This window comes from Malaya genurostris, chromosome 1 (assembly GCF_030247185.1).
Source record: "Malaya genurostris strain Urasoe2022 chromosome 1, Malgen_1.1, whole genome shotgun sequence".
Lineage (NCBI taxonomy): Eukaryota > Metazoa > Arthropoda > Insecta > Diptera > Culicidae > Malaya > Malaya genurostris.
The window spans coordinates 116,770,061-116,796,996 of NC_080570.1; the positions used below are offsets into that span (position 1 = coordinate 116,770,061).

At 35.7% G+C, this 26,936-nt stretch overlaps 1 protein-coding gene across 10 annotated transcripts in view; it reads left to right on the top strand.

The window, feature by feature from the left end:
- LOC131425553 (mannosyl-oligosaccharide alpha-1,2-mannosidase IA) overlaps positions 1–26,936 on the top strand; it is a 103,756-nt gene that overhangs the window by 64,621 nt on the left and 12,199 nt on the right. For 8 of the 10 annotated variants that reach the window (XM_058587519.1, XM_058587521.1, XM_058587522.1 and 5 more), the window contains exons 3-4: positions 20,039–20,437; positions 20,985–21,050. In XM_058587519.1, the coding sequence (XP_058443502.1) occupies positions 20,039–20,437; positions 20,985–21,050 (465 nt within the window). The remainder of the gene's footprint in view (positions 1–20,038; positions 20,438–20,984; positions 21,051–26,936) is intronic. The other 2 variants (XM_058587525.1, XM_058587527.1) reach the window with 1 other exon arrangement.

Below are 26,936 nucleotides of genomic sequence, written 5' to 3' on the forward strand. Positions count from 1 at the left end.
ACAAAATGTGTAAAAATAATACAAAATTCTGAATCAATTTACTTTTGCTCGATATGACCACCTTTTGCCTTGAGACGGTCAAAAAACGAATCGCAAGTTGCCGAATGTGACTTGCAGGTATTTAGGCCCACTCGCGGACAATAACTTTTTTCAGCGCCTCGAGACTGGTGTATCTTTTAGTTCGGACTTTGCTCTCCAAAATGGCCCAAAGAGAATAATCCATTGGATTCGCATCTGGTGAATTCGAGAGCCATTGTGTGGACGTGATGAAGTTCGGAACGTTGTTTTTCAGCCATTCTTGGTTCACTCGAGCTTTGTGAGACGGTGCCGAATCCTGCTGAAACGTCCATGGTCTGCCACCGAAATGTTTGCCTTGACGCCAGGCTCGATGAAAACGATTGGAGAGCGCCCATCTGCGGTTACAGCGGCCCAAACCATTATCTATTGCGGGTGCTGCCTCCTGGTGGCCAATCGATGACTCAAATTCTCGTATGAACGGTCGGTCAAGTAAACCCTATCGTTTTGAGAGTTTACGAATTGCTCAATTGCTTTCGGCCAAACGAAGCAACTCCTTCGCTCTCTCAAGTCAAGATTTTTTTTTCGCGTTCACTTTTGGCAAAATGCTTTCTTGTGCTTGTAAACAATACAACTCCGAACTGTCATTTAGCAAATTTCTAGAGAGCTGATGCCCGTGCGTCAGCTGCGCGAGCGGTCTGAAGTTGGTTACACTTCGAGTGCCGGACCCTGTAATGATGCAAACAAACTCGAAACAGTTTTGAAATTATCAATAAAATGTCTGAAAATAACAGCTTATTTTATAATTTATAGAAGTTAATCGTTTGGTTCAAATAATATTTCCGAGTAGATTTCATAATTAATGACGAGTTACCTAAGATGATATTTAGGTAATAAAAGGAATATGTTTTAGTAAATTCAAATCGTTGTGACTATGTTAGAATTAAATTAGGATAAGAATTTTATGTAAAAGTGATGTTACGGCGAAGAAAAACTTATGTAAACTGCCTTAAGAAATAAACGTATTTATGAAAAAATAACAATCAGAATTGTAAATGTTCTGTTTGTTTCAATTCTACGCCACCAACAGGTTTTATTTTTCTTTTATTTTCTACACTTCTGCTTGAACAAAAGAATCATATCTGCAACACGGAACTAGTCCATAGTTGACACATGAAAGAGTTGCCGACATCTCTTGTCGCCGAAGTCTTTCAGTTCGACAGGAGGCTTAAATTGTCAGGTATAGTGGTTTTTTGTGTCAGTGTACTTTGAAATACGATTCCTGTTGATAGATTGATAGTGTTCCGATTGATTGTGATCGGACACTGTTACTGGTAGCTGATTTAGCCTGGTATAGATAATGTTGTATCACAGAGCTGATGCAAGATTACTTACCAGATACTCAACATTACAGATCCTCAGAGTAACAGACAGGTGAAAAATTCCTTTGGATGTCAATATGACGTATTTTTGTACATTGAGTGTAGAAATTTTCAAAATTTATAATTCTTCGTTGAACGATGTGAAAACGTTTGTCTTTTAAAAAGGTCTAAACTTTTTAAATCATTTTTTCAAATAATTATTGTTAAAAAATGACAAAATCTGCAAAAAAAGATTATATCAGTGGTTTTTTAAAAAATCAGTCAATTTTTTTTAGTAAAAGGACTGAAAAACTTTCATATTGAGTCCTACACCTAAATTCTACAAAAAAAAAAAACATTTTGATTGGGATAAAATTTTATCACAATATAGGTCCCTGTTCCCTACCATACATCGAAAGACGGGTGCTTTAAAGAAAAAAAGTTTTTCCAATACAAAAATTTTCTATTCCTTAATTTGTAAGAAGATTTCCCAGAATACTCATTCGCTAGTTGCCCAATATGTCAAAAAATTTCACAAATTGTCAAGAAAAAGTTTTAGTTGAAAATGTTCTTCTTACAATGCTTGGAATTGCTGCGATTCCCAAATCGTATTCACAGTTGGCATTGTTGTTGGAAATAATAATTCAAACACTTTCACACAGCAGACAATATCTTTATTCAGTCAGCACAAGAATTTAGTGTTCTTCCAAATTTTAAATCAATGTTGGAAATTTCAATTCATGGAACGTTTGAAGCGAATAATTACAACTGCTATTAGTTTAATTCGTGGTCTTTGCACACGCATAGATGCAGCGATAGTATCGCTTAGAAACTGCAACAATATAGCGTCGAAACTATCAATTGTATTTCTTAAAACTACTAATTGTAGAAGGAGTTCAAGTAACACATGGATCAATAAGTCCCGAGACTAAAGCAGAGATGGCGCTCGTAGTAAACCAGTAACCACGTCTTTCTAGAGTACTAACCTTTGCTTGAAACGGGTCAAAATTTTAAGTCGATCCGACCAGAAACAGCTGAGTTATCGAGGATGGAGTAAAGTCGTTTTGTAGTTTGTTTGAAAAATGGAAAAAACCGAGTTTCGTGTTTTGATAAAACATTGTTTTTTAATGGGTAAAAACACCGTGCAAGCGAAACAATGGATTGAAAAATGTTATCCGGACTCTTGTTCATCAAAAGCAACGATTTGTCGGTGGTTCGCCGAGTTTAAACATGGTCGTACCGACACAAATGACGCTGAACACTCGGGTAGACCTGTGGAAGCCGTTACACCGGAAAATGTGAGTGAAGTGACAAAAATTATAATGAAAGATCGTAAAGTGAAGCTCCGTGAGATTGCTGAGATGACACAGATATCATATGGAAGTGTATTTACTATCCTTCATGAAAAATTGAGCATGAAAAAGGTTTTTTCCAAGTGGGTGCCGCGATTGCTTTCGATGGAACAAAATGCACCCTGCCACAAGTCGATGAAAACAATGGCGAAATTGAACGAATTGGGCTTTGATCTGCTTCCCCACCCCCCATACTCGCCAGATTTAGCCCCCAGTGACTACTGGCTCTTTGCTGATCTTAAAAAAATGCTCCAGGGAAAAAGATTTGGCTCAAATGAGGAGGTCATCGCCGAAACTGAAGCTTATTTTGAAGCGAAAGATACACTGAAGTCTTTTTTTATGCGAATCTACGTACCGCATAAAAAAAAACCGCATAACTCTGAAAATTCGCATAAAAAAAACCGCATAACTCTGAAACTTCGCATAAAAAAAACCGCATAACTCTGAAACTTCGCATAAAAAAGACCGCAGAAGGGTAAACCGCATAACTCTGAAAATCCGCATAAAAAAACCGCATAACTCTGAAACTTCGCATAAAAAAAACCGCATAACTCTGAAAATTCGCATAAAAAAAGTCGTGTAAAAAAACCGCATAAAAAAGACCGCATAAAAAAAGACCCCATTGTATTTTTTTTTATAAACACGGTATTGAAAAATTGGAAAAACGTTGGAACCATTGAATCACCCTAAAAGGTGATTATATTGATGAATAAAAAAAATTTTTGCAAAAAAATGTTGTTTCCATTGTTAGTCTCGGGACTTATTGATCCATGTGTTAATATGAGAAAAAACTATTAATTTAGCATCACCTTTCTGGCTTGAATAACGGCTTTATCCTTAGGTGGTGTTACTGGTTCTTTTTATTATCATCCATTCTCCCTCGCTGACATCGGCTAACGTCGTCGTCTATACGATCATTCGTAAAGGGCCAATGCGCTGGCGGTTCATCCATGCTAACATGCAGCATGTATACTTTATCAAAAAAAGCCCATTTGCTCCGTTTGTTTTTAAATAATTGATCTAGACTGTCACTTGAAAAGGGCTAGACTTTTTTGACCGATGTTTTGAGATAGTGATATTCACAAAATCGCGACTGAAATTTTGAAGAAGATTTTTGGGAAATGAATTTCCATAGCCGTTGAATCTCAATCCATTGCAGAATATATGATGAACGAATTCGCCTATGAACAAAAAATTAACCTTTCTGAAAATGTTCAGTGCACGTAGGGTGGTTGATAAGTGAATCAATAGTGGTGTTGCATTCGAGATTTGCTCAGCAATACAGTGGTGGTGAAGTAACATCATCAAAAAAAAAGGCAAGTGTTGTGATTAATAATGATAGTACAAACAATCACAGAGCATGTTATGCTGCTGATTAACAATATTACCCAATTTATCTTGAATATTGTACGCAGAAGTAACAGGAGCGCAGATTATCGCTTCACCAGTTAAAACGCGCCAGGCGCAGGCGCAACGTTTGAGTGTTTCAGTCACGCTGACAATACTGCGCTCCTGTTACTTCTATGAAACAAAATCATGCAATATAGTGTTTTATTGTGTTTAATCAAAATAGTGCAGTGTAATCAGTCAGCTGTAATTGAAAAAAACAGCCTTCCGTCGCTATAATCACTGTTTGGAATGTGGATCGTGCATCGAAAATATTTCTCAGTTGCGAATTTATTCAGTGGAGATCTCATTATTGCTGTAAATATAATAATTAAATCTTGCACGAATCACTTCGGTGTCGGAGGTGAAGCGTAAAAGAATTTCAGCATCGAAATATCATCGGAAACTCTTCTCCCTTTCGATTATCACTTAAGCGATATTTCTGTGGGTGAAAAATAAATCATTAAGTTTCACTGACACAAAAAATCACTTATGAACCTCGAGGTTCTGAGTTTTGTGGGTGTTTGTTTCATAAGTGAGAATCTCGGGATTTTTTCAGTCACTGAACTGTTTTCAGTAATTCTCTATAACTGATTTTTTCACGAGTGATAATGAAATGAACTTTTCCTGATCATGATTTTCTCAACACTGGTTCTGACAATAGTTTTTTTTTATAAAAAAAAACTCTTTCCTTGATAGTGCCCATCTTGCAATGTATGAACGGTTTTTTTATTCATTTTTATCAAAATCAAATATGAATTTGTTTTTAATATTAATTTAAATTTTTTTAAATCATTTAATTCAGTGTAAGGAACGGTTTCAGTATTTTTAATGGAAAATTTAACTGATTTTGTGAAAATCATTAATATAAAACTTTGTTGTAGGATTTCTCATTTTCGACAATAATTATTTGAAAAAGGGGAGGTGGGTCATGTAACCGTCATAACTGGAAGACGTGAATACAAGTAAAACTGACATGCTTCAATCAAATTTCCGAACATCGCTAATCGTTCGTATGTTGATTGTGTGAAGGTTTCAATTTCTACTGCTTCGCTTCCAGCATTGTATCGGTTCATCTACACTAAAGTACGACTTATTGCCGGCGAACATATTCTACCATACAATTAAGTAACACGGAACAAATGAATAAATGAAAAATACAACAAACAATGTTATAATAGTTTTTTTGTTGTAGATTTACATACTCAGTGGAAGAAAACTTCGCCTTATTCTTTGGGAATATTTCCTTGGTTCTAAAAAGAACCCATTTGTGGAATGTATCCGATGTTTACAACTGTTGAATAGTTTACATCAGAACCGAACTCAATTTCAGAATGCAAGTTCCAAATTTAGCTCTAAAACTGAATTCTGAAGTTAAATTCCGAACTTGAATAAAGAAACTGAATGCAGTTTCAAATTCTAGTTCCAGAATTTAGTTCCAGCATGCAGCAGGTTTGAATTCTGAACTTTAATTGCCTGAAATTCAGGAATTAAATTATAAAACTGTATTTAGGAATTAAATTCTAGTTCAGAAGTCAGTTACCAAAGTACAGGTTCGGAGTTCATGTTTAACAATCAGTTCCAGAATCAAGATCTATAGTTAAAATCTTGTCAAGTCAAGTCAGTTAAAAAATCTAGTGAAGAAACCAATTTAAAGAATTCAGTTCCAGAATCCAAACTCAGGATTCAGTTCCAGAGTTTGAGCTTTAAACTTTGAATCAGTTATTCAGAACTAAATTCTGAAACTAGTCTCAACCTGTAATTTAGTTCAGAAAATTTAGTTCAGGCGAGAAAATCAGAGCGAAAGAGCAAATGTGTCTCCCTCATATTAGTCAATTTAAAAAATTCATGGTTTATAACTATACACAGTTAGTGCCTGTTTTACTAGCGAACAAAGCGTGTCGTAAGCCCACTGCGCTAAATCACTGCTCATATTCCGTGGTTCTATGTGTACGTTTCGCACGATACGCTTTGTGCGATGATTCATTCAATTTATGCAGTGGAGATTTTGCGCGCTCTAGTTTAGCACTCAATTTCACCTTAAAGCTTGTTCATATCAAAAATGTTTACAAAACGCATTACAAATCGCATTCCACTAAAATTTTTATCAAAAATTGCTGATCATATCGTCGATAATATGGAGAAAAAATCAGGTTGCTGCCTTAAAGTAAGTATTCACGTCAAAAATTGGTTAAATAAATTGAACCCTTTTCGAAAGACGATCTAGATCAGTTTTGGAAAGACAAAATATGACATTTTGGAACCAAGAAAAGGAGAGTTCTTCCGAAACTTTTCATATCGGCAGTAGTGATTTGCAATGATTTTTTCGATTATTCAATAGTACAAATAGATATCAGCAATAAAAGTAAGCTACTTTTTTAGTGTAAACTACAATTAAACATGGAAAATCTTCAGAAATGTGTGAAATTAGGCAAGGTTAGGTTTTTTCGGAGCAACATTTTCTAAACAGAAACCAGTGTAAAGTTGATTTCTCGAGTACTATTGGCTTTCAAACGTAAAATGTTTTACTGCATAAACCAAGAAAACGATGATGTTAGCAAATTATCATATAAAGCCATTAAGGAATCGAGTATCAATTGCGGAAATAATTACAAACAATGCAATATTTCTTTACACAATCTTTCGAAATGGGTAAAACTTTTGCGTGAAAAATAAACCTTCAACTTCTTTGTTACTGAACAACATTTAGATATTGATGCAAAGCGAGGTTATGTAATCAATTTTCGTAATCGAAATAAACGACCAGACCTAGACCTATTCACTACAAAGGTAACATGAAAAATCAACATTATCAATCTGTTGGCCATGCCGAAAACAAAAAAAAAACTGTTTTAATCCACCTAGTGGTTAATGCCTTTCTCATATTACTAATATTTTCAGAAATATCACCAGAAAATTTTGTGAAGAAAATTTTTTTTCAATCTTGAATAAAATAAGAAACTTTCTTTGGGTATAAACTAGCATAACCTTTTCAAATTCTAAACAGTTATGTCAAGTTGATAAGAAATTTTTCTTTATTTTGCATCGTCGCACTAAATGATTAAGCACTCTTTACCGTATGGTTCTGGAACCGGAAATCGGACTCGGATGAAATTAAACAGCAACCTATAAGACTGTAGGCACTTTTATTTGAGCCTGTTTGTGAAAATCGATCAAATCATCTCTGTGAAAATTGAGTAAGTCTCGTTTTAAACTTTTTGACTACTACTTCTGGTACTTCTGAAACCAGGATCTTGGAAACAGTATAGCCGAAGTCGGTTCGTTTAGTAAGTAACTAATAAAGCCTACAAATTGAATCAGTTTTAAGCCAAATCTAGAAGAATTTTATTCTTCGTCGCTCTAAATGACGGTGTGAAATTCAATAGCAACCTACAGGAGTACGAGATTTTTTTATGAGTGACATTATTTGACACACACCCACAATTTTTCAAGTGATTGTATAAACTTTCTTTATGAGAAAGGCAATAAGTGCACTTTTCTTGAAAAGCATCTTTATCATGATCTTGTAATAACATTAACAAGTAAGTACAAATTGAATAAAAGGATTAGAAATTTACATTTTTTTTTTCACCTGAAAAATATAAGTTTTAATGTGGCAACCCTGCACGCTATACGAAATTGAACAAAGCACGCTGTGAATGGAGCAAAGCCGCTGTCCCCTTTCCCCTGAGTCATCATTTTGAATTTGAATGTTTTGACACTCATCGCCCTATAATTTCGGAACCGGAAGTCGGATCAGGATGAAATTGCACAGTTTATTTAAAGACAATGAGAGCTTTAATTTGAATCATAAATCGTGAAAAACGGCTTAACCGTTGTTGAGAAATCGACGGGAGTTCCATTTTTGGAGAATTTCTTCACTATTACCGGTGCTTTCAGAAACAGAACCCGGGAACTTGTAGTCCCAAAATAGTTTTATGTAATTACTTACTAATAAAATCCGTCAACAAGATCAATTTAGCAGTAAGTTTTATAATAATGTGCACCTCATTTCGCCATCGCTTGTGAAAAAATATTCATGAAATTGAAAATTTTCACCAATCGCAATACGTATCTGTATGTATCTGTAATACGGGAACCGGAAGTCGGATCCAAATAAACTTTACGGGGATTTTTTAAAGATTTTTTTTTTATTTGCTACTTGGTTTGTGAAAATTGGGCAAGAAATTTCCGAGAAAATTGATTGCGCATTTTTTCATTTTCACTTATTTTTTTGTAATTCCGGAACCGGAAGTGGTATCCAAATAAAACTCAGGAAAATTGTATAAGGCTAAAAGACCTTTTGTTTAAATCTAAGTTTGTGAAAATCGGTTCAGCCACCTCTGAGAAACGTGTGTGACGATTTTTTTCCTCATTTTGGTGCATATCACCCTGTAATTCCGGAACTGGAAGTCGGATCCATATGAAACTTATGAACTTTGTATGGGACCTCAAGACCTTTCATTTGAATACAAGTTTGTAAAAATCGGTTCAGCCATCTCTGAGAAAATTGAGTGACATTCTTGGTCACACACACACACACACACACACACACACACACACACACACACACACACACACACACACACACACACACACACACACACACATTTTGTGATCTCGACGAACTGAGTCGAATGGTATATAACACTCGGCCCTCCAGGCCTCGGTTTAAAAGTCGGTTTTCACAGTGATTTTTTTTTTTTTTTTTTTTTTTTTTTTTTTTTTTTTTTTTAAATAACTATTTATTGGAATATGAGTTAAAATTAAATTATTAAGATTTAAATTGGGTGTTCAGCCACAAGTGGTGACTTTTCAGCCCTGTTATATATATATATATATATATATATATGATTTGGTTATTACCATGAAGACATCATTTGCTTCCGCAATTCTGAGATTTTTGTGTAGGGAAAATTCTAAACCTACTTGTATTGTGTAATGGGGAAAAGGAACTTATATACTAACTTACTAACTAATACAGAGAGCGAATCGATTCAATTGAAGATTGCATCGATTTTTGTCGGAATTTGCTTATAATATTATGTGACATTACATCTAATGGTTCTATATTTGTGAGTCTGTGTAACTCATTTGTACTAAACCAGGGAGGACGCTTCAGAATCATTTTCAGAATTTTATTCTGAATCCTTTGAAGCGTTTTCTTCCTGGTGGAACAACAGCTTGACCAAATTGGTACCGCATAAAGCATGGCTGGTCTGAAAATTTGTTTATAAATTAACAATTTGTTTTTTAGACAGAGCTTAGAATTTCTGTTTATAAGAGGATATAAACATTTAATATATTTATTACACTTTGCCTGGATTCCTTCAATGTGATCCTTGAAAGTGAGTTTTTTGTCATACGTTAAACCTAAGTATTTAGCTTGATCAGACCATGTCAATTCCAAGCCATTCAATTTGAGAATGTGATTATTGTTTGGTTTAAGAAAAGAAGCTCTTGGCTTGTGAGGAAAGATAATTAATTGCGTTTTTGCTGCATTTGGTTTAATTTTCCATTTTGACAGATAATCACTGAAAATATTTAAACTTCTTTGTAGGCGACTGCAGATCACTCTTAGATTTCTACCTGTGGCTAACAGACTTGTGTCGTCACAGAATAGCGATTTCTGACAACCAACGGGTAGATTTGGAAGATCAGAAGTGAAAATATTATACAAGATTGGAGCTACACTCGAACCCTGCGGAACACCGGCTCGTACGGGTAGCAATTCAGATTTACAATTCTGATAGCTAACCTGAAGAGTACGATCAGTTAAATAATTTTGAATCATTTTGATCAAATAAATAGGAAACTGGAAATCAGACATTTTTGCTATTAAACCTTTGTGCCAAACACTGTCGAATGCTTTTTCTATGTCTAGAAGAGCAACTCCAGTGGATAACCCAGAAGATTTATTTGTTTTTATCATGTTCGTAACTCTTACAAGTTGATGAGTAGTTGAATGTTCATGACGAAATCCAAACTGCTCTGGTAAAAAAATTGAATTCTCATTTATATGAGTCATCATTCTTAACAAGATAATTTTTTCAAAAAGTTTACTGATAGAAGAAAGTAAGCTAATTGGGCGATAACTTGATGTTTCTGCTGGGTTTTTATCAGGTTTTAGGATAGGAATTACTTTAGCGTTTTTCCATCTTTTTGGGAAGTAAGCTAATGAAAAACACTTGTTGAAAATTTTAACCAGGAGTCTCAAGGCAACATCGGGAAGATTTTTAATAAGAATATTAAAAATTCCATCATTACCAGGAGCCTTCATGTTTTTAAGTTTTCTAATAATTGATTTAATTTCATCAAAATTCGTCTCAATAATGTCATCGTGTGATAACACTTGAGTTGAAATATGATCATATTTCAGTGAGACTTCATTTTCAATAGGACTCACAACGTTCAAATTAAAATTGTGGACACTCTCGAACTGCTGAGCAAGTTTTTGAGCTTTTTCGCCATTTGTAAGAAGTATTTGATTTCCTTCCTTGAGAGCAGGAATAGGTTTCTGAGGTTTCTTAAGAACCTTAGAAAGTTTCCAGAAAGGTTTAGAATATGGTTTAATTTGTTCAACTTCTTTAGCGAAATTTTCATTTCGCAAAAGAGTAAATCTATGTTTAATTTCTTTTTGTAAATCCTTAACTATGTTTTTCATAGCAGGATCACGAGAACGTTGATATTGTCGTCGACGAACATTCTTCAACCGAATGAGCAGTTGAAGATTGTCATCGATGATAGGAGAATTTAATTTAGTTTGAGCTTTGGGAACTGAAAGATTTCTAGCTTCGATAATATAATGATTCAAATTATCAATTGCTGTGTCGATATCCGCAGAATTTTCTAAAATAGTTTCATGATCCACATGATTTTCAATGTGAGATCTGTAATCCAACCAATTTGCTCTATGATAGTTGAAAATAGAACTAATTGGATTAATTATAGCTTCGTTGGAAAGTCTGAATGTTACAGGAAGATGATCTGAGTCAAAATCAGCATGAGTAATCGGTTCACTACAAATGTGACTTTGATCTGTTAGAACCAGATCAATTGTAGACGGGTTTTTCACGGAAGAGAAACAAGTAGGATTACTGGGATGAAGAACTGTAAAGTAACCAGCTGAGAGTTGATTATGAAGTATTTTACCATTACTGTTATTTTGCCTACAATTCCACTGGACATGCTTAGCATTTAAGTCCCCTATTACGAAAAATTTCGATCGATATCTTGTAAGTTTTTGCAAATCACCTTTAAAGAAATTTAATTGTTCGCCGGTGCATTGGAATGGCAAATATGCTCCAGCGATGAAATAAATTCCATGAATGGTTTCAACTTCGATTCCCAAGCTTTCAATAACTTTAGTATTGAAAGAAGGTAAAATTCGATGTTTAATTTGCCGTTGGACAAAAATGGCAACTCCACCACCAATTCCAGTAAACCTGTCAAATCGATGAACCACATAATGTGGATTACTTTTCAATTTTACATTTGGTTTAAGAAAAGTTTCTGTCACAATGGCAATATGAATTTTGTGAACTTTGAGAAAATTATAAAATTCATCTTCACTCGATTTCAAAGATCGAGCATTCCAATTTAAAATATTCAAATAATTATTTAACATCACTGTTAAATTTTAAATTCATTATAATATTATTTGCAAATTTCCATCCGATTTGAAATGCTTCAAAAAGTGATGAAGTCGAATTCATTTGGATGATCATTTGAAAAAGTTGATCTTGTAGGTAGATCATTTTATTTTCAGTTATATCGCCTAAATCGACTTCATTTAAAGAAGCGAATGGCATTGAAGGAATATTTGTAGGTAGACTGCCATTAGAAGAAGATGATTTGGCCGGTCTACCTATTAATAAATTGTTTTCGTTAGAAGAAGAACTGCAAGGCGGTCCTGTGTTTTGATTATTTACATTAGAAGAAATAGGTGATAGATTTCTACCTAATATACCAGCATAACTGACATTAGAAGAAGATGATGACGAGGTCGATCTACCTGTCAATAAATTGTTTTCGTTAGAAGACGAATTGGCAGGTGCCTTAGAAGAATTTTCAGGTATGTTCTGTAAATTTAAGGTCGTTGATTTGACTTGTTGTCTAAGCGAACGAGCGTTTAAAATTTTTTCCCTGACAGGACATTTCAAATAATTGGATTTATGATTTCCATTGCAATTTGAACATGAAAATTTATCAGTGGTTTCATTCATTGGACAAGCGTCTTTCGAATGCGATTTACCACAATTCAAACACCGTATATCCATATGACAATTTTTGGTTCCATGACCGAAGCCTTGGCAACGACGACATTGCGTTAAGTTTGCAATACGATTATGCCGTTTATAATGTTCCCAATGAATTTTAATGTGGGAAATGAAACGTACTTTTTCTAAAGTTTTCAAATTGTTTACATCACTTCGATTGAAGTGTATTAGGTAAAGTTCATGGGAAATTCCAGAGCGTGGTTTAGAAGTACCATTCGCTCTTTTTTTCATAAGTATTACTTGGGAAGGGGCAAAACCAAGCAATTCTTTTAGTTCATTTTTAATTTCATCAATACTTTGATCATTTGATAATCCTTTCAAGACAGCCTTGAAGGGTCTGTCTGATTTTATATCATATGAATAAAATTTATGAAGTTTTTCGGACAAATATCGAATAAGACGTTCGTAATCTTCCAATCCATCCACCAAGACTCGACATTCTCCTCTTCGTCCGATTTGAAATGAGACTTTTACTTCCGGGAGAAAAGTAGAAAGCTCAGTACGGAATGCTTTGAAGTCGGAAATCATCACCGTCACTGGTGGCATAGATTGATGTTTCTTCCCAGAACGACAAGCGTCCATTTTGGGAATTTTTGAAGAATTTTCTTCTATGTCGCTACAATCGGATTCAGGAAGAATCTCGTAAATATTGTTAGACGGCATAGGATCAACGGTAGGGAAATCCGTCCGTTGTCTTTTATTTTTACATTCAGATTCTATAAGATCGTGAATGTTATTAGAAAAATGTTGAATAACGGATTGTGATTTATTCCGTATTGAATTATTTTTAGCCTTAGGCTTGTTGCCTTTCCGGTTGGACGCAGGCATTTTTGAAATTAATGAAATTTTAAATTAAATTAACTAGGCTAAATTAGTCTTCGATTAGACTCCTAGCTAGCCTTAAAAAAGGCTGATTAATTTCTTAGTCACTCTAATATCACTCTTTGTATCACTTATTCACTCTAATATCACTCTTTGTATCACTTAGTCACTTAGTTAGTGATTCAGGTAGCCTTGAAAAAGACTGAAGCCTTGAATCAATGAAACTCTAGGTAGCCAGAAAAAAAAATTCCAGGAGCCAAGAGCTATACGCGTGCGGTGCGAACGACTGTTCAACACCGACTCGTTTTCACAGTGATTGCATAACCTTTCTGTATGAGAAAGGCATAAAGATTATTCTCAAGCGAAACATTTAAATAAATTGATTGAAACTTTAATCAATGTTTTTCCCCTTTTCTAAAAGCATACCCCGGTAATCAAAAAGCACATACTAATGCCGTATTATGACAGCAAATAATCGCTAATTGCCATTTCAATCGCACTTGAGACTGAATTAAGACCACATTGGCAAAATATACGGCTATTCATAGATAATGCTTATTTATGGCTGGTATGCATTCTGAAAGCTGAATTCTGATTGATTTACAACAAATGAGCTTTCAAATTGCAGCTATAGAGCTATAAGCATTTCTGGTGCTCATAAAAAGCTATTTTAATGCCATTATTAATGCTTAATGGTTGCCTGGGTATTCTCCGATCATTCGAACCGTAAATAAATGAAAAATCACTGGAGATTAAAAATTCCCATGTATTTTGACAGCCTAATTCGTAAGCATCATCGTTTGAACTACAGCGCTATCTACTTGTCGAACTGTCGTTAGAAGGCCAATAATGTTTAGCGATCAACTACCTTTTTTTAGATACTTCATTTGTTATTTCCGTGCATTTGAAAAATGGTATTGAACCAAGTGTAATGTTCCTTTCTAAATAACCGTTAGTTTTCGCACAATAAATTAAAATCAGGTTTACCACCTCTGAGAGAAACCTTTTTCTTCCATTTCTACTATGATTTCTCGAATGAATTTGCCAGTTTTTATAAGAAATCATTGAAAAGGTGAAGTAATTTTCTCTAGAACAGGACCAGAAAAATATTTCTCTTCTCAGTTCGGTTATTCCCTGTTATAAATAATACATTCCTTGCGGTCACTGTTGCCAGTAGAGATAATTATTCATTTAGAAAAGTTTTTCCCCTTATAACATGCGATTATGAAGCATTTGAAAACACTTAGACAAATGTTATATCAGTCAAAATATAGTCAGAATTCGTTTAGTTAAAACAGTTTAATAAAAAAGTTTCGAAAACACTTATTTTTGGGTAATTAATTTTTGCAGCATTATTAACTGAAGTGTCCAACATATAGAAGTATCCAAAGATTTGGTGCTATTCTCAAGTACAACCATAACAATCAATATTCTTGTCCATATCACACTTCGTGATGTCAGACTTTCTCTTTGTACCATCCCGTGATTTTTAAATGTACTCGTATACTTTCCGCATTGACAGGACTTGATTTTTTTTTTGCATAAATATCTGTTTATTAATCTTATTTTTGTGTATTACATCAACATTTTACAGTACAAGTGTTTTGACCCTTTGGCCTTTCATCTTTGTTGTTCATACGATTCGTTATTAATAATAGGTGTTTTAGTTACTCTTGTTTCACATACTAATGTTTAATCATAATATTTATTTTAATTATTAATAAAATATCTACCTACTTATAACTATCCCTAACCTAATACGTATAAATTTTGAATAATTTGTATTTCAGAGATTGAGCACCTCTCTTCAAATTTCGTGCAGTATTGTTCGAATTTTTGTTCTAGTATATCCAGGGAGGCCATCTCATGTACTTCACTAGTCCTTGTCCAAGGGGGTAGATTAAAATCATCTTTAAGATCTTACTTTGAATGCGCTGAAGCCTAAGTTTGTGTGTTCGTGCACAGCCCCGCCAAACAGGGACTGCGTATTCAATTGCGGGGTAGATGATTTGTTTATAGACAGCCATCTGATTCTTCAGGCATAGTTTAGATGTTCTACAAATCAGCGGATACAGAGACCTGATGAGTATGCTGCATTTTTGAACGATTTTGTCAACATGTGACCTGAATATCAGATGTCTGTCAAAGGTGAGTCCTAGATAGATAACTTCGTCGGACCATTGGATGACCTCATCACCGAATCGTATTCGGCATTCGTCTGATGGAACAAGTTTTGGAGATCTTGAATGTGGAAACAAGATGACCTGAGTTTTTGCTGCATTGATCACAATTTTCCAGCTTGTAAAATATTCCGTTAAAGCGTCCAGACCTGTCTGTAGTTTATTCTTCAGAGCATTAATGACACGACCTTTGTAAAGAATGGCAGTATCATCAGCAAATTGTGACAGAACACCACCACCCGGAAGAGATAAGATGTCTGATGTAAAAATGTTGTATAGAATGGGACTTAGGATACTTCCTTGGGGTACACCAGCAGGAATAGTAAATCTTTCTGAAAGTGCATTATTCAGAGAAACCTGGAATGCTCTATCTGCAAGATAATTTTTGATAATTTTAATAAGATACATGGGAAAATTATACCGATGCCGTTTAAACACCAGGCCATCGTGCCACACATTATCGAATGCCTTTTCAATATCCAATATTGCCATGGCAGTCGTTTTGGACACTGATTTGTTTTGCTGGATGACGTTGTTAACCCTTGTGAGTTGGTGGATGGTGGATCTTCCTTTCCGGAACCCAAACTGTTCTTCCAGAAATATGTCCTGTTCATCTGCGAAAGCAAGAATGCGCCTTTGTATTGACTTTTCAAACAGCTTGGATAGGGCAGAGAGTAAGCTGATGGGCCGATAGCTCTTGGAAAAGGAAGGATCTTTCCCCGGTTTCAAAACTGGGATAACTTTAGCTGTTAAAAATTTTAGCTAAGAAGATAAATGAGCGAATACTCAAATGTTTCAGCTCAATGTTGAATGTGTTGTCGAAACCGGGGGCCTTCATATTTTTGGATTTTTTCACAATAGCCATCAGCTCATTCGCAGTGACTCTACTTTCCTCAGGAACTAAGCTGTCTGATTGGTCAACCTCAGCTACGCTATAAGCAACGGCTCTTTCATGAGGACTAACAATGTTGAGTCCTAAATTGTGAGAACACACAAACTGATTGCCTAGCGCATTTGCCTTCTCTACTGGTGTGATTAAAGGTATTCCTTCAGCTGCGTCCTGGGATGGCAGCAAAGGAGGAATAGGCTTCGGTTTTTTCTTAAGCACCTTCGTTAAGGACCAGAAGGGCTTTGAATGTGGGAGAATTTCTCAAAGCTTATGCTGGAAGTTCCTGTTGCGAAGCTCAGATATCCTTTCCTGGATTATCCTAGTCAAGTTGTTATAAGAAGTCTTCCTATCTAGGATGCCAGTTCGTTGATACTGCCTCCGGTAGATATTTCGAAGTCGGATGAGTTTCTGTGTGACACTGTCAATTTGAAGAGAGGAACTCGGCATATGTTGTACTGGAACCGTCCTATCACGAGCGACTGTGATTGAATGCTGGAAGGAAGATAGGGCCGCATCGATTTCCATCGGGGAATCAAGTGGCAGATCGATATTAATATGTTGGTCGGCGATTTGTTGAAATTGGACCCAATCGGTGCGATAATAGTTCCTCCGTGGTTGAAAAGGCACTGTTTCTGGTGAAGATCCCAACGTCAATATTACTGGAAAGTGGTCGGAAGAGAGCTCGTTGAAGACAACCGGAGAGCTGTCTATGGCGATGTTGCTGATGAATATATCCAAAATGGAATGAACTCCCGATCTGGAAAGTCGCGTTGGTTGATCCGGAGCGAAGATGTTGTATTGTCCAGCTTCGTAATCTTCGGCAAGTACGAATCCGTTTCGATTCTGTCTTCTGTTTCCCCACAGCTCATGCCGTGCGTTCAGGTCCCCAGCAATGATGAATTTGTTCTGTCGTCGAGTGAGCATAGCCAGATCTCGCTTCAATGATGCACACGTAGCATCTCGAAGATTGGTTTGTTTGGGGCAGTACGCTGCAATGATGATGATGGGTCCTATCGTCGTTGTAATCTCAATTCCGATGGCTTCTATTAGTTGTAATTTAAAGGCTGACATAAGCCTATGCTGAATGGATCGTTTAATGGCAATGGCAACTCCCCCTCTTCTGGTAGTTGTCCTGTCGAGCCTGTGAATCCTGTAATTGGAAATAAAAATAGAAATTTCAGGTTTAAGATGAGTTTCAGTTAAAATAGCAATATCGGCATTCTTCTCTTGAAGAAAGTCGGACAATTCAGCAGTTTTGCTCCTGAGTGAGCAAGCATTCCAATTTACTATAACCAACTCATTATATTGCATATTCGATGATGAATTTGCCTAAGGCGTTGATTTGCTCTAACCGCGTTCTGCAGTTTCGTAGTTTTGTTGTCATTGTTTCAAAAATGACGATCAGTTGTTCAGCAGAAAATAAATCACCACAGTCATCCTTTGCTTGTGGTTGATTATTGCCCCATCCAGGAGGGATTTTTGAAGAAGATTCTTTTTGTGATCCAGCGGTTGAATCTTTTGGGTTGCTGCGAGGAAGTGGCGGCAAATCCGGAATATCCCTCTTCGGTGGGAGCCGTGGGAAATTAATTTCATCCTTCTGTGGAACATTCTTGCGCGTTGATTGTTTACGGGACGCCTGTTGTCGAATTTTTGTGAACTCAGCACGTTTGGGACACGATTTGCTAGTAGATGGATGGTCGCCATCACAGTTCACACATTTTACAGCGATATCATCTAGTAAGCAATCGTTGGTATTGTGTGATTCGGCACATTTCCCGCACCGACTTTTCATGTGGCAATTCCTCGCTCCATGACCGTAGTTCAAACAGTTCGTGCACTGTGTGACATCCCGATGTACCGGTTTATACTTTTGCCATTCGATGATTATGTGAAATAACGATTTAATCGTTTTCAGTTGACTCATGGTGATGGAGCCCTTCTCCAGATGAATCAGGTACAGTTGATCTCTAAACTTTTTGTCCGTATTATGTCGCTTCATTTTGAACACCATCAAAGGCTTTAGTCCAGCCTCCGACAGTGCCTGCTTTAGTTCGGCTTCCATCATGTCGGGTAGTCCTCGAAGTACAACCTTCATAGGTTTGTTGGCGGCAATATCGTGTGTGAAGTATTCCGCTTTTGTCTGCTTCAGATAACATTCCACTCCTTTGTAGTGGTTCAAAGCCGGAACAGTTATTTTGTAGCCTTCAGTACATAAACGGATTGTTGCCTGTAGTCCTTTGCTGATCAGTGTGTTGAAATCCGAGCGTAGAGTTGGTGGGAAGCCCTTCAGGTAGAAAGGCGGCATTTTTTCCTTCTTCTGCAGTTCCTCTTCGACATCAACTGGCAGATCAGCATATTGGTTTTTACTCAGCAAACGGTCGTTTACCTGTACATCACTTGGCTTCAGACGCTTAGCATCCTTTGGATCCTTCTCGGATCTATGGCGGTTTTTACCCATAGCTTGGGTAGGTAGACAACTGCGAATAAAAAATAAAACAAAATCGAAATTAGTCGTAGTAGGTTATTCGTCTATCCACATCGAGTGTTAGATGACGAATGACAGGACTTGAAAAAAAATTGAACTTAAATCCTATTGAAATTAAAAATATATATAGCCATCTGACACCGGTATGTGAGCACCAGCCATTTGAAAGTATACCGATTACGTTGAGCCCCTCGCGTTTCGAGCTCCAAACACTGCGATGTTTTGCGACTCATCGCGACTCTCAAATTGTGAAAATTATCTCCACCTTATGTCCTAAAACACTGTTTGCTGTATTTTAGTTAAACCGACAAGTTATTGTGAGAGAGTCGACACAAAATTCACTAATTTTCGTGCACTAAACAAGGTAATCGCGTTAAACAAATACATTACTGTTTGTTTGTTTACGTTGCAATCAGCTGATTTTAAAGTTCCGATTTTGATCTCATCAAGATGGCGTCGTGACAGGAGGCCGAATATATCCAATATCAAACTATATTGTTACCGACGATACTGGCAACACTTTTTCTACTACTGTGCAATAATATTAATTTCAACAACCTTGTACTTGCTTATGTCAATTTTAACCAATCACGAGCTGATCCGAAACTGGTTCTCGAAGTGGATTAACAATTGTCAGGTCCTGTCCTATAATTTTCCTACCGATTTGACAGCTCTTGCTGAAAGTATCATCTCTAAACAAGCAGCGCCTCTACATTTCATTTTAGCGTCATTGTGTCAATTGACAAGTTCCGTATCGGACCCTGACTTTGCTTTTCACTCAAACAAATCGCATTATTTTAAACTAAATTTTAACACGCTCGGTAGCGACGTAAGTTCTGTGTGATGTGATCAAGCCAACCGTTACCGATGTTGTTACCTTGCGTGGTAAAGATCGGGTCACTGACGGCGATATCACGATCAAACAAATTTCGTCAGTTTGGTTGGAATATCAAGTAATAGGTTTGAAAATAGTCTGAAAGTTGGGTGCCGTCACGATTGACGGTCGCATCATTGTTTCTCAATTCTGTCTAAATTGGACCTGTCTTATAGCAAATTGTTGGCAAATTTTAGTAAATTCGGATTGTATCAACAATTGACTTATGTTCAATACCGTTCTGATCATGTTTCATTAGGTACTGCAAAGATCTTCGTTTATTTTGCACTGATTCTAAATCACACCTCAAGTACAACCTTAATCATCAACTCAACAAAAAGGAAATTCGCTAGTTTCGTGCTAATTCTTTGTTTTCATTTATTCTCTCCTGACAGATGATGATACACGCCTGGGACAGCTACAAACTGTACGCCTGGGGCAAGAACGAGCTGAAACCGATCAGCAAACGGGGCCACTCCGGCAGCATATTCGGGGCGTTCGATCTCGGAGCGACCATCGTGGACGGTCTCGATACGTTGTACCTGATGGGTTTGCACAAGGAGTTCGACGAGGGACGCGACTGGATCGAGCGAAAATTTACGCTGGACGGAGTCGGCATCGACCTTTCGGTGTTCGAAACGAACATCCGATTTATCGGAGGATTCCTGACATGCTACGCATTTACCGGCGATCGGTTGTTCCTGGAGAAGGCCAAATACGTCGCGGATAAACTGCTGCCGGCATTTCAGACTCCAACCGGAATCCCGTACGCTCTAGTCAACGTAAACAACGGGGTAAGTTGTTGGTGCGTCAATTGTGGTCATTGGATGGGATTCTAGATTATCATAAATTTCTATTTAATAATTTCCATCACATAACAATCAATTCTAGTTTCAAAAGAATCCCATACCAAATCAGATCATGATTATTTTTCTTTCAATGAATCTGACTAATTACAAAATAGCACCTCAGTAGCCATGTCATGTCTTCTTAATACTTTTAAAAACAAATGCATGCCCGCAAATTGATCGCTCCTTAGATCGCAACGCCACCTCGACCATCTTGCGTAGTTTTCAGACATTTCCTTAGTTCCCACCCACGGAATAGTCTCCATGTACATAGGTACAGATTAGATGCTCTTGACTTATACCCAAAAACAGTGTGGTGGAACTTTCAACTATCAACTCTCTTCTTTCTTACCTACGAATTCGGTCTGGACTGTGGCAATGCATTCGTGTTTACAAAACACTCTGTACGATGATGTGTACAAAATGTTCCCAATTCCGTTCGTCTATTTGTCTGTGTTTTGTGGTAATTGATGGTACTATGATACTAACCCAGCCCCAAACCTTGCTCGAGCGGGTAATCAGCCATGTAGAAATATTTTTTGTCAATCTGTTCTACAAGGTTAGTAAGCACCGTGTTTCTACTTTCAATTTCTAATAATCACTTTTTTCCACATGTAGTTTCTACTAGGCACTATTTCATTGAGAGCATAGTTGACCGATTGTACATTTTAGAGCTTATCATCAAACCATCAACCGTGTAATTAAATACTCATCTTAGTTCAACGGAAAACATCGGTTAGCTTCATTGGTAGACGGGAGGGAAGTACGTTTTAAACCATCATCAACCGCATCCCTAGAGTTTTGCCTCTTATTTATATATAAAAATTAGGTAAAGAATTCGCTCCAACTTTGGAAATTTTTTTCCGAGGCCCGGGAGATTATATACCAATCGATTCAGTTCAACTATCTCAGAGATTTGGGTCGATTTTAATCAGATCAGTTGCGAACAAAAGGTCTTTTTGTCAGCCAAACCGCTATTGGTTTTGCTATGCAGTTTTGTCTTGTTAAAACAAAATAGATTCTCAAGCTTAGGTACTTTGTTGGAATATCTATCAAACAAGTTCCGGTGATATTGATTAGTAAACGCGGCTTTTCCTCCCTATCCCGTTAGTAGGAGTTTCGAGCGCTGCATGATTTTGGCACGGTTCGTTTTTGGCAACATAAACGTTCGACGTTGACATATAAGAATAATGGCAGTACTTTCGATTGCAAAACACTGCCATAGTACTATTGATTTAAACTGCTTATAGCTATAATTGCTGCAAGAACAGAACTGCTTACACCCACTATACCACTCGAATCAGTTCGTCGAAATCAGTAAGTGTCATACAAAGTGTGTATGACAAATAGTTTTAAATTTGCCGTAACCGATTTTTACAATCTTGGTATCATATGAAAGGTCCTATGCTTCCATACAAAGGTCTTGAATTTTATTTGGATCCGACTTCCGGTTCCGAAACTGTGTAAAAATGAACATCTTGTAGATCGGCTGAATTGATTTCCTCTATTTAAAATTCTAAAGAAAGATCTTATGAAAACTTTTTGTTTTTCCCGATTTCGGAAGTGCCATAAATAATAACCAAAAAACTCTAAAGTGGAGCTTACTTCGACATCTCATCGAATCTTAATCGATTTTCACACGATTTTTTAATTCAAATGAATGAAATATTGTTTCGTGGAAAATTTCCCATATTTTTTTGTCGATTCAAGTTGCCGTTCCGAAATAACAGGCGAATTTGAAACCATAACTTGAAACGAAGGTGCAAAAAAAAACGTAGAAATTCTTCTAAATTGGGCTCAAAACTGTTCCAATAATCAATTATAAAGGGTGATTTTTAACAGATTGCATGGCTAGTACTGCTATCCTACTGACTCTAATAATACATCCATGTCGGGACTCGAACACACGACGATTGGCTTGTAAGACCAGCACCCTATGCATTGAATCGCCAACCCGGTGCTTTGATGTAAAAAGTTATGTTGGGAACTTCTTCCTAAGAATCATTAATCAATCTGAAAAATAATATTCAAGAGAATAATCATTTTGGATTAAACCGGAAAAAGTGGTTAAAAACATCGGAACGGAACTCACATCGATTTCTAAGATATTGCTTGGTCTATTTCAAAATCTTATATTCAAATGAAAGGCTTCATTTTTCCATATGTCATTTAATTTAATCGAAATCCAACTGCTAGGTCCTGAAATAAAGCGTGATGTGGAGTTTTGAAAATTTCAAATGGTTATTAAAAGTAACGATGCAGGAATCAGGAATCAGAACTAATTGGCTCAAGTGGCACATTCCCCCAGTTATTTGGAGATTTGTACCTTGCTGTAACTTCTCATCAATTTCCTGATGGGAAGGGAAGGATAAAAGGGACATGGGAGGGAATTGTGAAGTGGGTGAGGTGGAAAAACAACACAAAACATAAAGAAATAAATCGTTCTGCATCCCCGAAAGGATGCTGAACGATCTGCAGGTGCCAAAAAGCACGTTTTATAAACCTCCAACCCCCGAGAAGATTTAGAGATTTTACAAAAGCGTTCCCGGAACAATGCAGAACGATTCGCAGTATGTACGAGCAGAAGTAAATTTGGCACCCCATAAAGGATGTCAAACAATCTGCTAAATTTTCTTTAAGGTCAATACAGAAAGGATTCATTCACTCCAGGAAGAATGATGAACGCTTCTGACTATAGCTCCTTATCACATTGGGTGTGAAACGATAGAATATCCTTTGTTTTTAGCTCCGTATACACAGACTCAGCCATGTATGGAGAACCAAGCACTCGAATACGTAGTTGCGTCAATGCGGGACAGTTACATATCGGATTATGCTAGTAAGGAGTGTATCGATAAGTAGTTAGCAACATTGAAACAGTTATTACTCTGAAATGGCTTAATTTTTTGCAGCGTGTTTTGCGGTGACATGTTTGATTACATGTCAATAACAGCTGCGCAATCGATTGGTTTCTTTACGGTTTATCGTTTCATTGATGAGTCGAATTGATCCGGAAACGCGAAAAAAAATTCTGCACACTTGGTGCTCATAAAGTGGTGTCACGTACAACGAAATTGCAAAACGGGTGAACGTGCACCACACTAGTGTCAAAAATATTATCGAGAAGTTCGGTCCCTTTCCATGAAGGATTTGCCCCGATCCGGTAGGAAAACGGGTTCCAGCCAGCCCGGCCGGGACTTAAAAGTAGTTGCGGGATTTGGCCAAGCAGTTCAACACCAGCATCGGGATGATTCAACGGATCAAAGTTTTTTTTTTTTTTTTAAATAACTATTTATTGGAATATGAGTTAAAATTAAATTATTAAGATTTAAATTGGGTGTTCAGCCACAAGTGGTGACTTTTCAGCCCTGTTATATATATATATATATATATATATATATATATATATATATATATATATATATATATATATATATATATATATATATATATATATATATATATATATATATATATATATATATATATATATATATATATATATATATATATATATATATATATATATATATATATATATATATATATATATATATATATATATATATATACACACTGAGGTATTTTTTTATGCGGTTTTTTTTTACGCGACTTTTTTTATGCGAATTTTCAGAGTTATGCGGTTTTTTTTTATGCGAAGTTTCAGAGTTACGCGGTTTTTTTTATGCGAATTTTCAGAGTTATGCGGTTTGCCCTTCTGCGGTCTTTTTTTATGCGAAGTTTCAGAGTTATGCGGTTTTTTTAGGCGAATTTTCAGAGTTATGCGGTTTTTTTTTATGCGGTACGTAAATTCGCATAAAAAAAGACTTCAGTGTATATATATATATATATATATATATATATATATATATATATATATATATATATATATATATATATATATATATATATATATATATATATATATATATATATATATATATATATATATATATATATATATATATATATATATATATATATATATATATATATATATATATATATATATATATATATATATATATATATATATATATATATATATATATATATATATATATATGATTTGGTTATTACCATGAAGACATCATTTGCTTCCGCAATTCTGAGATTTTTGTGTAGGGAAAATTCTAAACCTACTTGTATTGTGTAATGGGGAAAAGGAACTTATATACTAACTTACTAACTAATACAGAGAGCGAATCGATTCAATTGAAGATTGCATCGATTTTTGTCGGAATTTGCTTATAATATTATGTGACATTACATCTAATGGTTCTATATTTGTGAGTCTGTGTAACTCATTTGTACTAAACCAGGGAGGACACTTCAAAATCATTTTCAGAATTTTATTCTGAATCCTTTGAAGCGTTTTCTTCCTGGTGGAACAAAAACTTGACCAAATTGGTACTGCATAAAGCATGGCTGGTCTGAAAATTTGTTTATGAATTAACAATTTGTTTTTTAGACAGAGCTTAGAATTTCTGTTTATAAGAGGATATAAACATTTAATATATTTATTACACTTTGCCTGGATTCCTTCAATGTGATCCTTGAAAGTGAGTTTTTTGTCATACGTTAAACCTAAGTATTTAGCTTGATCAGACCATGTCAATTCTAAGCCATTCAATTTGAGAATGTGATTATTGTTTGGTTTAAGAAAAGAAGCTCTTGGCTTGTGAGGAAAGATAATTAATTGCGTTTTTGCTGCATTTAGTTTAATTTTCCATTTTGACAGATAATCACTGAAAATATTTAAACTTCTTTGTAGGCGACTGCAGATCACTCTTAGATTTCTACCTGTGGCTAACAGACTTGTGTCGTCACAGAATAGCGATTTCTGACAACCAACGGGTAGATTTGGAAGATCAGAAGTGAAAATATTATACAAGATTGGAGCTACACTCGAACCCTGCGGAACACCGGCTCGTACGGGTAGCAATTCAGATTTACAATTCTGATAGCTAACCTGAAGAGTACGATCAGTTAAATAATTTTGAATCATTTTGATCAAATAAATAGGAAACTGGAAATCAGAAATTTTTGCTATTAAACCTTTGTGCCAAACACTGTCGAATGCTTTTTCTATGTCTAGAAAAGCAACTCCAGTGGATAACCCAGAAGATTTATTTGATTTTATCATGTTCGTTACTCTGACAAGTTGATGAGTAGTTGAATGTTCATGACGAAATCCAAACTGCTCTGGTAAAAAAATTGAATTCTCATTTATATGAGTCATCATTCTCAACAAGATAATTTTTTCAAAAAGTTTACTGATAGAAGAAAGTAAGCTAATTGGGCGATAACTTGATGTTTCTGCTGGGTTTTTATCAGGTTTTAGGACAGGAATTACTTTAGCGTTTTTCCATCTTTTTGGGAAGTAAGCTAATGAAAAACACTTGTTGAAAATTTGCACCAGGGGAAGATTTTTAATAAGAATATTAAAAATTCCATCATTACCAGGAGCCTTCATGTTTTTGAGTTTCCTAATAATTGATTTAATTTAATTTAATTTAATTTAATTTAATTTAATTTCAATTCGTCTCAATAATGTCATCGTGTGATAACACTTTGGTTGAAATATGATCATATTTCAGTGAGACTTCATTTTCAATAGGACTCACAACGTTTAAATTAAAATTGTGGACACTCTCGAACTGCTGAGCAAGTTTTTGAGCTTTTTCACCATTTGTAAGAAGTATTTGATTTCCTTCCTTGAGAGCAGGAATTGGTTTCTGAGGTTTCTTAAGAACCTTAGAAAGTTTCCAGAAAGGTTTAGAATATGATTTAATTTGTTCAACTTCTTTAGCGAAATTTTCATTACGCAAAAGAGTAAATCTATGTTTAATTTCTTTTTGTAAATCCTTAACTATGTTTTTCATAGCAGGATCACGAGAACGTTGATATTGTCGTCGACGAACATTCTTCAACCGAATGAGCAGTTGAAGATTGTCATCGATGATAGGAGAATTTAATTTAGTTTGAGCTTTGGGAACTGAAAGATTTCTAGCTTCGATAATATAATGATTCAAATTATCAATTGCTGTGTCGATGTCCGCAGAATTTTCTAAAATAGTTTCATGATCCACATGATTTTCAATGTGAGATCTGTAATCCAACCAATTAGCTCTATGATAGTTGAATATAGAACTAATTGGATTAATTATAGCTTCGTTGGAAAGTCTGAATGTTACAGGAAGATGATCTGAGTCAAAGTCAGCATGTGTAATCGGTTCACTACAAATGTGACTCTGATCCGTTAGAACCAGATCAATTGTAGACGGGGTTTTCACGGAAGAAAAACAAGTCGGATTACTGGGATGAAGAACTGTGAAGTAACCAGCTGAGAGTTGATTATGAAGTATTTTACCATTACTGTTATTTTGCCTACAATTCCACTGGACATGCTTAGCATTTAAGTCCCCTATTACGAAAAATTTCG